At 38.3% G+C, this 12,619-nt stretch overlaps 1 protein-coding gene across 3 annotated transcripts in view; it reads left to right on the plus strand.

Moving 5' to 3' along the window:
• The window catches only part of spire2 (spire-type actin nucleation factor 2), an 83,751-nt gene extending 71,683 nt beyond the window's left edge, over nt 1-12,068 (plus strand). For 2 of the 3 annotated variants that reach the window (XM_043706800.1, XM_043706801.1), the window contains exons 14-15: nt 539-639; nt 3,900-6,948. In XM_043706800.1, coding sequence (XP_043562735.1) covers nt 539-639; nt 3,900-4,104 — 306 coding nt within the window. In that variant the 3' untranslated portion in view covers nt 4,105-6,948. Of the gene's footprint in view, nt 1-538; nt 640-3,899; nt 6,949-11,525 lie in introns of those variants that run through there. The other variant, XM_043706802.1, reaches the window with a different exon arrangement.
• Nucleotides 12,069-12,619: the final 551 nt, after the last annotated feature.

A 12,619-nucleotide genomic window follows, 5' to 3' on the forward strand; every position in this document is an offset into this window, starting at 1 on the left:
AGTAAAAGTGAATAAAGCTTATTGAGTTGCCCTATTTTAAAATAAAGACTTTTTTAATAATGTTTTTACAAAAAGCAATTTGCATTTATAAATTAAATGTATGTCTGTGTGAAATACATTGGGGATGTTGCTGCAACTGACTAACAATTATGTGGCTGATATGCCTTTTTACGAGCACCTTCCTCTAATCAGACTTAAATTAGAGTCAGTCCTCTGTAGTATATATACACAAACTCCTTGCTTCTTGCAATACAAAAGGTCCTATCATTCCCCATATACACTTGTGCAGCTGCTGTGTATAGATCGAATTATTTTGGGTAACTTTTCTATCCTTCGTAAACCATGACATTAGACTGAGTCTAAGCTCTTGATTTTCACTTTTTGTCATGCTCGTATGAAGAACTAATGTCTCACCTGAATGTTTTTCTTCATTTTTCTCTTTCTTCCACCATTGTCCCAAATAATTAGTATATAGAGGTCGATGGAAACAATGAAATGTCTGTAATAAACAATTAAAAAGTAACTGTATTTTCTACAGATCAAGATTCCTTCCAAGAAATTTGCTCATATACCGGTTTACACTGTGGGTTTTGAGAATCTCCATGGAACCGCTCACACCAAAGGATATTTCCAATCTCGGTAAGTATCTGGACTTGTTGCTCATCTAGATGTTGAAGCTTTCCTGCATCAATCCTGTCCAGTCCTGTTAGAATTTTACAGGTTTCCATGAGATCCTTCCTCATTCTTCTAAACTCCAGCAAATATAATCCAAATTGTTTCAACCTCTCCTCATTCATCAGTCTTGCCATCTCAGGAATCAGTCTGGTGAACTTTTGCTGCACTCCCTCCATAGCAAGAACATCCCTCCTCAGATAGGGAAAGAAGAATTGCACACAGTATTCCAGGTGTGGTCTCAACAAGGCCCTGTACAATCATAGCAAGACATCCTTGCTCCTGTATTTGCATCCCGTTGCTCCGCTGCATTGGTGGATGTAGACAATCTTGGTGATGGACATGATAAAGGATTTGAATTCCGTTCTGAGTTGGAGAGTGTTGGGGAGAGATATCAAAGAGAGTCTTTAGCTATGTGTTCAGCAGTGCAATCAATCTTTATTCAGAGCTATTTTACTATACAGCATGTGAGAGGTTCCTGAAAGTGTCCACTGAACATGTTGGCCGTCCCAGTCAAGTACAGCATTTTTCTACATTTTACGTAACAATAATTACATGCAACATTTGATGTCATTGTTAGCCATATACCCCAACCTATACATCCAATCCTGTAAATTCACAATCAGTGATGGACATCTCTATGGATAGCACTAGATTCTCTCATGATGTTTACCAAGCATTGTTATCATCAGGCCTTGGGATCTTACAATATACTCCATTATTTTACATCCCAGTGTTAATGGTTTTATTGTTTCTCAGACATTTTCCAGACTTGCTTATCTCTGAGGACTGTTTGAATTCTGTTATTCATTGTATTCAATGCTATCTTTAACAAATTCTGTTACGCATTTTAGATTTCCTACTATATTAATCACAGGAAATGCCAAAAGGTGCCAATTCCTACTAATTGCTATCAAATTCATAATTATCAGTTTTAGTATAAGATTAGTTATAGATAGTTATATGGTTACACCTAAGGTTAGAATTCTTTAGGGCAATGAATTATGGGCAACTTCTATTCCACCTGACCTTAGAAGGTTAGGTAAATACAGCCCCTATATCTTGCAGCTGCAACTATGATTCCTTTCATTCATATACTGAGATTAAACAGGAGATTGCTTTTAAGATGAAATTTACTGTCCCTACTCTAAATATTTCTACACTAACTTTTAGTTAATAAGACAACATCTCTTCAAATTCCACTAGTAAGACTGAAACTCAATCACTTTCACAGGTCAGTAAGCTTGTCCAAATTCCTAAGGTTTTACAAAACATTTTCTTGTTTCTCTTTTACCTTGTCATTTGTCTCTGTCCTTCCTTCCTTGATCTTTGGATATACAAATCATTTGAGCTGTCTCTCTCATTCTTATTTTGGTTGGCTTATTTAGGTTACAAGGTTGTCACTGTTTATATTCTCAAAATCAAATTAGTGCCCTTTTAGAGGTTATCTGTTTTCCCCATTTGTCATTTAGTCCCACTCCCTGACAGGATAGGGACTCCACTCCACTTTGTTTAAAGGAATTCAGACAAATTTCTTAATGTTAGGGATAGATTGCATTTCCTAATTAAGAATCTTTATTATTCTTGCTAAATTACAAACTTAAGGCTGGCTATTCCCAGACATTCCCACTGTGGGCGGCACAGTGGTTAGCACTGCTGCCTCACAGCGCCAGAGACCCGGGTTCAATTCCCACCTCAGGCGACTGACTGTGTGGAGTTTGCACATTCTCCCTGTGTCTGCGTGGGTTTCCTCCGGGTGCTCCGGTTTCCTCTCACAGTCCAAAGATGTGCAGGTCAGGTGAATTGGCTATGCTAAATTGCCCGTAGTGTTAGGTAATGGGTGGGTTGCGCTTTGGTGGGGCAGTGTGGACTTGTTGGGCTGAAGGGCCTGTAAGTAATCTAAACCATTCTAGAGTAATCTAAATCTCTTCATCAGATTGTCTCTTACAGACATCTGCAGCTGTGGTTTGTACAGAAATCTCTGGATATTAATTTGTCGGATTCTTTGTTCAAATAGACCCTGTTACTTTGGATTTATCTCCCCAAAGCTACTTTTGTGATTACTTATGACCTCACTTTAATGCAGGAGCAGGCAACAAATCTATAATTGCAGCTAAAAATCTCAGCCATATTTATGCCAGCAAGTAACCATATTGTGCCACCTCCGATCATGGCCTCCTTTAACAGTAAGGGTGGAGAACCTGTTCACTCTTGACATTATGCTGAATGACAGACAATTTTACTTGTCAGTGTGGCATAGAATAGCAAGCAAAGTTAGTATAATTCATGCCATTCATATTGATGCCGATGTTGCAGAATCTGCGTTTATAATGCAATTATTACATTGTTATTGAGTCACAGTTCATTGATGAAAAGTAACTCCTTTAATTATTTTAGAAAATTCAGGATGATGCAGACACTTCAGAATGTGGAATTTTAATTATTTTTGGTTCTGTTTTGTAAAGTACATGCAGTATATTGTTCCTGCAGTCTTGTCAGTGGGCACCTGGTAAAACATTTGAAAAAGTGGAAATAGGACAAAATAATTTTGTAAAACTTGTTCCATGAGAATGGAGCACTTGGTCTTCTCTAAATTTTTCTTAACCAAGATGTTTTTGCAACGTAGAATATGTGAAACAAATTTTTGGACAAGTATTAACTAATTCTTTAACTTGGATCTCCTAATCCATATGTTACCATTAGTTGAGGAAAATGCATTAATTCATATAGATATTTTCACAAGTGTGGGAAATCTTTTGGTTATTTAATTAAGCTTGAGAAATGATCAAAACAATCTAAAATATTCTCTTGGTCACAACATTTGTGAAGAGGGAAGAAAGATAGATTTTTGCAAGAAGCTATGAAACAAGTCCTCCCTGGTCAGGCTTCAGCAATTTTTGTGTTTAGTTGAATGGGGGTATCATTATTGTTGAAATTAACACTTCGGTATCCAGGTTTCTAGATATTTATCTTGGATCATTGTTACTGCTGTAATTATCTCAAAAAGATAATAATTAAAGTTAAAGTTGTTGATAAAATACAGCTTGATTCTGAAAGTTAGGCTGAGTAAGAATTACAGAAGTCTGAAGGACTCTGATATTTTGACAAATGAAACCTATTTGGCCTTTTTTGATTAGCAAGATGTCTTTTAAGCAAGTGCGCTTTGAGGGACTGTCCAAATGTTTGGCACCTGCTTTCAAGCCTTGTTTTTGATTGTATTGTTGCAGATCTCTGAAGAGTCTCAGTAATCGGTCAGTAGAAAAGGAATTTCCACACCTTTACACAAACGGCTGTAGTTTCAAAGATATTTGTGCCGAATGTGCAAAATTTGTTGCCGATGTCATCAACTCAAGTTGTAAAAGTGTGGACCTTCTGAATAATACCCCGAGGAGGAAAGTCCAATCTATGTATGTGCGCTCAACAAGATCCTGAAGAAAATAAGAACTAGATCTAATTGTGTTTGAATACCACATGATTCCAGCCAAAGCTGTTAACAGTTGTGCTGCACGTGCTGATTTAGATCCTAAAATAACAATATGTACTGCTTTAAAGAAGTGCTCATGACATCTGATCTCTAGCAGGTGTGACAAATGGGTCTTGTGAAAGTTACAATATAAGGATGAACATTTTCTTGTTAAAATGCTGATGACATGAACAAGGCAAAATGATGGTACTCCAAGTTGGTTCATAAGCTGAGGAAGCTTGGATTTTCTAAACTGAAAGTTTCACCTTGATGGAAACTAGCTCTAAAAGTCAGGGCAGGGATTTGGGCAAAATGTACAGATTTTGAGAGAAATTTGCCATCTTGACAGGGACAAGAGGCTAGGTCAGGGTAAAATGCATAAAATTGAAAATTTATTTTCCTTTTTATTTTGAATGATTTCATTAATTTATTTTGTTTGGATGTGATCTCCTGTAGGCTTCCAACTAATATTTCTGTGCTTCCTGGCTCCTGAGCCTCTGCTGCTGATATTTTAATTCTATTAAGTTTTCTACTTCATGAAGATGAATACTGATGCAAGGTTTTGGTTTCTATCAATGTTATACATCCAAAATTATCCCATTTATATACCATGGTTTCAACCATGGTTTTACTTAAAGTGAGTTTTATTGTAATCCTTGATTAATATGAGGATATTTGTTTATCATTATCTGTTATAATTGGAGATCAATATTTGTGTATTGTCATAGTTATTCTTAAATTGTCACAATATAAAAGTTATCAAGAGTTAGTGACACTTAAGGTGAGTTCTTATTCCTAGTTGTGCTATATCTCTGTGAACATTCTGTAAATGAAATAGCTTTATTCTTGTCATACCTGGGGAGCGATCAAACAAAGCTATTCTGAATTTAGAATAAGATATTATATTGGATCTTGTTACTTAATTTACCACTAGCTAATGGCTCTATGGAACAGCAGAATACCAGTTAACTGCCTGCCTGCTTGCTGAAATGCCTGTGGTTAATAGATATTTTGCTGCCCTTTTGCTTTATTAATGGACATATTCATAAAAGAAAGGAATATTCTAACAATACTTTATCTTCTTACATTAATAATAGTCTCATCCATCTACACATTGTTTGGCTAAGTGTATACCAGTAACATTTATGTTATGAGTTTTTACAATGAGGTGCTGACATGATGTAGTAATCATAGACAAGGTGTCATAACAGCCTTGAATATTTTATCAGTACTTTGGATTTTTTGTACTGATGAACTTCACATTAATGTGGAATGGACACTAACAATGATAATGTTAGAAATAGAAAACAAAATAGAAATAGTTCAGAGTTAAAAAATTAAACCAAGTGAAGTTCAATTAATATCGTAGAACTCAAGTTCCTAAGTGCTTTAACTAAAGTCACCTCATTCAGGAAATCACCAGTACCAATGTCACCTTATCCAAGCTTTTGGGATTTGTTTGTTTGTCTTTACATTCTGCATAACTGATCCCCTTTTATGGCTATTCTTGTGGCTACTGCATTCAGGCAACATTATGTCATGGAAAACACTGATGAGCCTATCATGTTTGCAGTCTTCTACCAGGATATGCACTGCTTGTAAACATCTAAATAAACAACTAATGAATGGAAACTCCAACTTTTGGGAGAAATTAAACATTGAAGTTATAAACGTAGCTGTTGCTATGCAAACCTGGAATTATTTCCCTTCTCAAGACTTAATGTTTTCATTGAAAATATGGGACCACATAATCAATAGGCTGCAGCTTTCATTTATTTGAAAGTGAATGATTAAGAAATGAGAAAACAAGTTCCAATAAATATGGAGCACTGCATGTTTTAACAGCTTATAAAGTTGCCTGATGCTGAGAGTTCAGCTTTTCAGAGGTTTGATAATAGATTTAGAAATTTTAAGAGTGCCTTTTGATTGTGATAAAATCTGTTCAAGAACATTGTACTGCATCTGTTAACTTTAGTGTTTAATATGTAAACACATAGGTCTGGGGAAGCTAGTGTTTCTGTTATTGATTCAACTTTGGCATAACATTTCTTATTAGCTTTTGCATGCTCAAAATGTTTAACAATGGTGATCTTGTAAGACAGGTACATGATGTAGCATTTAATAAGCTTAAAAGTTTTCCTGATTGTGGACATAAACGAGATTTTTGTTCCTGTGTTCAACCGCCTGGATGTAATGCATGCCAAAGAGCAGCCACTAGGAGTACAGTATCAATTGAACAGAACATTACACCTTTTAAGGATATGTCTCCACAGGATAGGACCTACACGAATGTACTGTCATAAATAGAACTCTTAAGTTAGACTTGAAGACCTGTCATATCTGCTAACTACATCATCAGGCATGTCTGTGTGCACAGTTTCCACATCCAGATGTTCATTTCAAACAATACTCCAGCTGTCAGAGAAATCATGCAGGTATGTAGTTATAGGGCCAAACTGTTAGCTTCTGGTTAAGACATTGCACCACAGTGAAAAATTGCATCTCACCAAAGAAACTATGAAGGAGGAAAATTGTGTTTCAGTGCTGCAAGTTTTTAGTAGAAGTAACGAATATGACTAATTATCAATGCATCTTCCCTGGAATGATGGGATGTGTGTTGTGTGTGTATAATGACTGGATATCAGTCAAACAGCATGTGGAAAATAATATTATACAGATGAAGAAATAAACATTTTATGTGGAGCCTGTTGTCCAACATGGAATGTAAAGGTATTTGATATGTATGTATTTTTCTTGTAAATAAGTTCTATTTACTGCTGGATTAAATAAAATTGAGCAAATTGTTCAGCCAATTCTAGTTGTTAATAGTTGGGGAAGTTGTCAGCGAATATTTGGAAATGTAATGAATCACATTTGTATTAATAATGCACATGCAATGGAACAATAGGTATTACAAGAATACAAACTTTTTTACGAAAATAATGCAAATGTAAACATTTCTGCAAAAATCACTTTTGGATTTGAAGATTTTTTTTTATATAGGTATTTTTATTGAAAACTTTTTTAAACATTTTTTACAAAATTACAAACTAATACAAACAAATATAAACACTAATATACAATTATATCCCAAACACAACACAAGGGGAAAAAAAAACTCCGCTAACTACTAATCAATCCTACAAACAACCAAAGCATAAAATAAGATATCTCATTACTAGTAAGAAATAATTAAATAACTAAATGTGTACTCAATGGATTAACATCCAGTCATAATAAAACCCGTATTTAAACAGGATTCCTTCCCTTGGGGGGGGCTCCCAGACCAGCCAGAACCACTACCACAGCTAGACAAAAGCCCTTGACAATATGGCCGAAATATCTGTGCTTATATAGTTCAAAAAGGGCTGCCATATTTTATAGAATAATTCAGTTTTTTAGTGCACCATATTTGTGAGGAAGCCAAGGGGGATATATTCCATGATTAACCTATGCCAATTCGAAAGTCCTTGAGGGCCCTCAGCTACCCAATTCATTAAGATATTTTTCCTTGCACAGAAAGAGAGAATGGAGAATAATTTCCTCCCATGCACATCCAGGGAGGGCAGATTTGAAAAGCCCAGGAGAAGAGACACTGGATCCAATCCAATCTCCGTTCCCAAGATTTCTGTCAGAGCATTCGTAACTCTGTCCCAGTATTTGCGGATCTTGAGACATGTCCATAAATAGTGCGTGAGAGTGCCCACTTCTATTTTGCATTTAGGACACATTGGGGATGTTCCTACCTTAAATTTTGCCATTCGTTCCGGTGCTATATGAGTTCTATGGAGTATCTTTAGTTGAATAGCTTGAGTTCTATTACAAACAGAGATCTTTCTGGCATTTTTCTAGATGTCCTCCCACATTTGTGAAGGGATTTCTAACCCCAATTCCTGGTTCTATGTTTTAAACAGTCATTCCATGTCTTTCGATACCTCATTATATAATGAGTGATAAAGAGTACTGACTGAGGGTGGACCCATTGGCCGTAGTACCCTTCTCTCCCTATCCGATTTGTAGGGGCTGTCTAATAATGTGGTCTTCTTCTGTATATAAGCTCGTATTTGGAAATACCGAAAAAGGTCTCCATTAGGCAGTCCAAACTTCTGGTGCAGCTGCTCAAAAGACATCATGACCTCCCCATCGAACAAGTCCTCTAAGCAAGAGACACCTCTGGACCTCCAGGGTTTAAATGTAGCATCTGTCCCGCCCTGGCTGAAAACCCCATGCTCCCACTATAGGAGTATAAGGTGAGGTTTTTTTGTAAGTTACCCTCATCTTGCCACATTATCCTCCAGGCTTTAATTGTATTTAATACAATAGGGTTTTTATAATAATCCATAATAGCTCTCATCTTATCTAAAAATAAAAGATTGATGAGGGGACACTTTGCTTGGGAGGTTTCGATGTCTAACCAGATTGGTTGTGGGTCACAAGAGACCCAATCAGCTACATAGCATAATAAAGAGCTCAACTGAAATCTCCTCAAGCCTGAAAAATCCAGTCCTCCCCTTGCTTGTGGAAGCTGCAGCTTCTCTAATTTGATAAGGGGCCATCTACGATTCCGAATAAAGGAACCAAGCCAGCCGTGCAGTTTACCTAACGTCAGTCTCGGCAACATCAAAGGAAGCATTCTCATAGGATATAGGGGATGAGGCAGAATAATCATTTTACTGTGGTTCTGTTCGCCGAGCTGGAAGTTTTTGTCGTGACCAGCTATCCTTAGTAGCCACACACGCAGACGACAAGCAACATGAATTTGACTGGGACAACACTACCGGCCACTACAGCGGACAGCTGAAACTGACAACCGGAAGCGGCAGGGACAGGCCACTATAAATGCCAGAGGAAACACCACAGAAGCGCTTCACCGGAGGCTCCCAAGCACTGAGGATGTCACCTAGACAGGGGACGAAACGTTTGCAACAAAAACTTCCAGCTCGGCGAACAGAACCACAGCAACGAGCACCCGAGCTACAAATCTCACAAACTTTGAATAATCATTTTAACTAGAGCTACTCTGCCTAACCAGGATATTGGGAGATCCCCCCCAGCGTTGAAACTCCTGCCTTATTTTCTCTAGTAGGTGTATAAAATTGGCTTTATACAGCTGACCAAATACTGGGGTGATAAAATACATAAGTATAGAAAAACCTCCAGTGACCACTGAAAGGGAAAACAAGATCTGTCCGATAAATTGGATATACTAGCGAGACCACTGATGGCCTCCGATTTCATAAAATTGATTTGGTAGCCTTAGAACATAGATTAATTACTTGAATTAAGCGGGGCACAGATATCAGAGGATTATTTAAGAACAGGAGGACATCATCTGCAAAGACAGTGATTTTATGTTTACCCAAACCAACCCTCGGAGCCGCTATGTTAGGGTCGGTTCGTATAGCTTCCACTAGTGGTTCAATTATTAGCATGAATAATAATGGTGAGAGGACATCGCTGATGGCAGCCCCTACCCACACTGAAGCTATCCGAACCTAAACCATTGGTAATCACAGCTGCTTTGGGGTCATTGTATAGTATTGAGACCCATTTCGAAAATACTTCTCCAACACCAAACCTTTCCAGTGTGTAAAATAGATATGACCATTCAACCTGGTCAAATGCCTTCTCTGCATCCAAGGAGACAACTATCTGTGGTATTCTTTCCTGTTGACAGGCTTGTATCATATTTAAGACTCTTCTAATGTTGTTAGATGATATACGGCCCTTGATAAACCCTGTTTGGTCCTCTTTTATGATACATGGTAATACCCTCTCCAATCTTAATGCTAACGTTTTAGAAAGGGTTTTAAAATCTACATTTCGCAAGGATATTGGTCTATATGATGAACAATCTTTTTTAATAATGAGAAAAATATTTGCTTCTCTCAACAAAGGCAGGAGGCAGCCCTGACTATGTGAGTAATTATACACGTCTATAAGCGGACCAGCCAGTTCCCCTATGGATTCTTTATAAAATTCAACCTGGAATCCATCTGGTCCAGGTGCTTCGCCACTCTGAAGTGTCTAATTGCGTCGAGTACTTCCGGCGTTACCGGGGCACATTCAGGATCAACACCTGCTCCAAGGTTAAATCCGGAAAGGCCAAGTTTTTAAAGAAGGACTCCATCTTCTTAGTTCTATCCTCACAATCCTGCAAGTTATACAGTTCAAAATAGAACTTTCTAAAGGCTGTATTGCTCCTTTCACGATCACAAGTCAGAGTACCAGCACTATCACTAATGGATGTAATAGCTTGAGGAGCATTTCTTTCCTAGCAAGGTACGTTAGGTATCCGCCAGGCCTGTCGCCATATTCATACAATCTTTGCTTTGCAAATAATATTTCCCTCTTTGCTGTTTGCGTAGGTGCGGTATTCAAGGCTGTCCTAAGGGCTGTGATCTTTTGTAGCTTAGTAATAGAGGGCCTGTCAACATACACTGTCTCAGCTGCCTTCAAGCGAGCCTCGAGCAGTCATTGTTGTTCTCCCTTTTGTCTTTTCTGGGTCGCGGGATATGAGGTGATCAAACCTCGTGCATAAACCTTAATGGTCTCCCACATCGTCGACGGGTTACTGGCTGTACCTGAATTAATTTCCAAAAAGGTTTTGAGTTCTTGAGAGAAATATTTTATAAATTTGCTATCCGTCATTAAAAAGGACTCCATACACCAATGTCAGGGGCCTGTCCAATCGTCCCTCGTCTTAACTTCCATATATAGTGCGGCATGATCAGAAATTGCTATATTACCTATTTTGCAGGACAATATGGAATCCAAAAGAGTCGAGGGAGCAAAAAACATATCAATTCTAGTATGACACTTGTGTGGGTTAGAGTAGAAAGTAAAGATTCTGCCCTGGGAGTGAAGACACCTCCATACATCTACTAGCTCAAGCTCTTTATTCAGATCCGGCAATTGTCTGGATCTAAGAGATATACCCATAGTACTCTTGGGTATCCTATCTGTCTCTGAGTACATAATACAATTAAAATCACCTCCTATAATTGTATGGCGGGCCCCAAAAGCCATCAGCTTGGAGAACGCTTCCGTTACAAATTTGAAGAGGTATGCCAGGGGTCAATAAAGATTCAAAATCCCATCCTCCTCTCCATTTATTAAGGCTTTGATCAGTACATACCATCCAGATTCATCTTTTATCTGGCTTAAGATTTTAAAAGGAAGATTCTCCCAAATGAGATTGACTACTCCCCTACTTTTTGAGCTAAAAAATGAAAAAAAGGCCTGGTCATATCCACCCTGTTGCAATTTTAAGTGTTCTTTGTCAAGTAGATGTGTCTCCTGTAAAAGAGCTATACCAGTCCTTTCTTTTTTCAGGTTTGATAATATCTTCTTCCTTTTAATTGGTGAATTATTCTCCTTGACATTCCAGGTGCACCACCTAAGCGAATATCTAGCCATGACCGTCCAGGCCAGCCCGAGACCACCCCAGGAGGAAGAACCCCACCCAAAACACCCTGAGTAAAGACCATGGAAAATTCACAAAAGCAAAAATTCTTTAAGACATTTACACCAACACAATTAAAAACTTTTCCTAAGTAAAAAAATACAAAACACATTTGAAAGGAGATTTTCCCCCTTGCTCCCAGGGGGCGTAACTACCTATCAATAACCCCACCATAACCTCTCCTAACTAGTGCCTGCCCTTGACCCAGACATTATAAAATGGAATAGACAAATTCAAGCGTTCTATAAAATCAAAGTTAAAAGTGAGTGATCCCCCCCCCACACCAACACCTAGGTGTGTTTAGCAAACATAATACAAAATATGAATATATAAAACTACAAAGTTATAATCCTGGCAAAAAAGACAGGACAAAACAAACCCCCCTCCCACATAAATCAAATAGGCCACACGGCCTGTAAGAAGAGAAATCGCATAGCGAATAACAAATAAGCCCCCTCCGTGCACCCCTCCGGAAAACATAATGGACGAGAAAAGGGATGGAGAAAGAAAGAAGGGGTAAACCGGGGTGGGGGACGCAAAACAAAATTGTTATCCATGTGATTTTAATCTTACAGTCTATTTAAGAGAGTCCAAAAATTCTTTAGCCTTCTCCGGTGATCCAAAGTTGTATACGGATCCTTCATGACTGAAGCGCAGCATTGCTGGGTAACGCAAGGAATGTTGTTGTGGTTCTATTCGCCGAGCTGGGAATTTGTGTTGCAGACATTTTGTCCCCTGTCTAGGTGACATCCTTAGTGCTTGGGAGCCTCCTGTGAAGCGCTTCTGTGTTGTTTCCTCCGGCATTTATAGTGGTTTGTCTCTGCCGCTTCCGGTTGTCAGTTCCAGCTGTCCGCTGCAGTGGCTGGTATATTGGGTCCAGGTCGATGTGTTTGTTGATAGAATCTGTGGATGAGTGCCATGCCTCTCGGAATTCCCTGGCTGTTCTCTGTTTGGCTTGTCCTATAATAGTAGTGTTGTCCCAGTCGAACTCATGTTGCTTGTCATCTGAGTGTGTGGCT

The sequence above is a fragment of the Chiloscyllium plagiosum genome, chromosome 17 (assembly GCF_004010195.1).
Source record: "Chiloscyllium plagiosum isolate BGI_BamShark_2017 chromosome 17, ASM401019v2, whole genome shotgun sequence".
NCBI lineage: Eukaryota > Metazoa > Chordata > Chondrichthyes > Orectolobiformes > Hemiscylliidae > Chiloscyllium > Chiloscyllium plagiosum.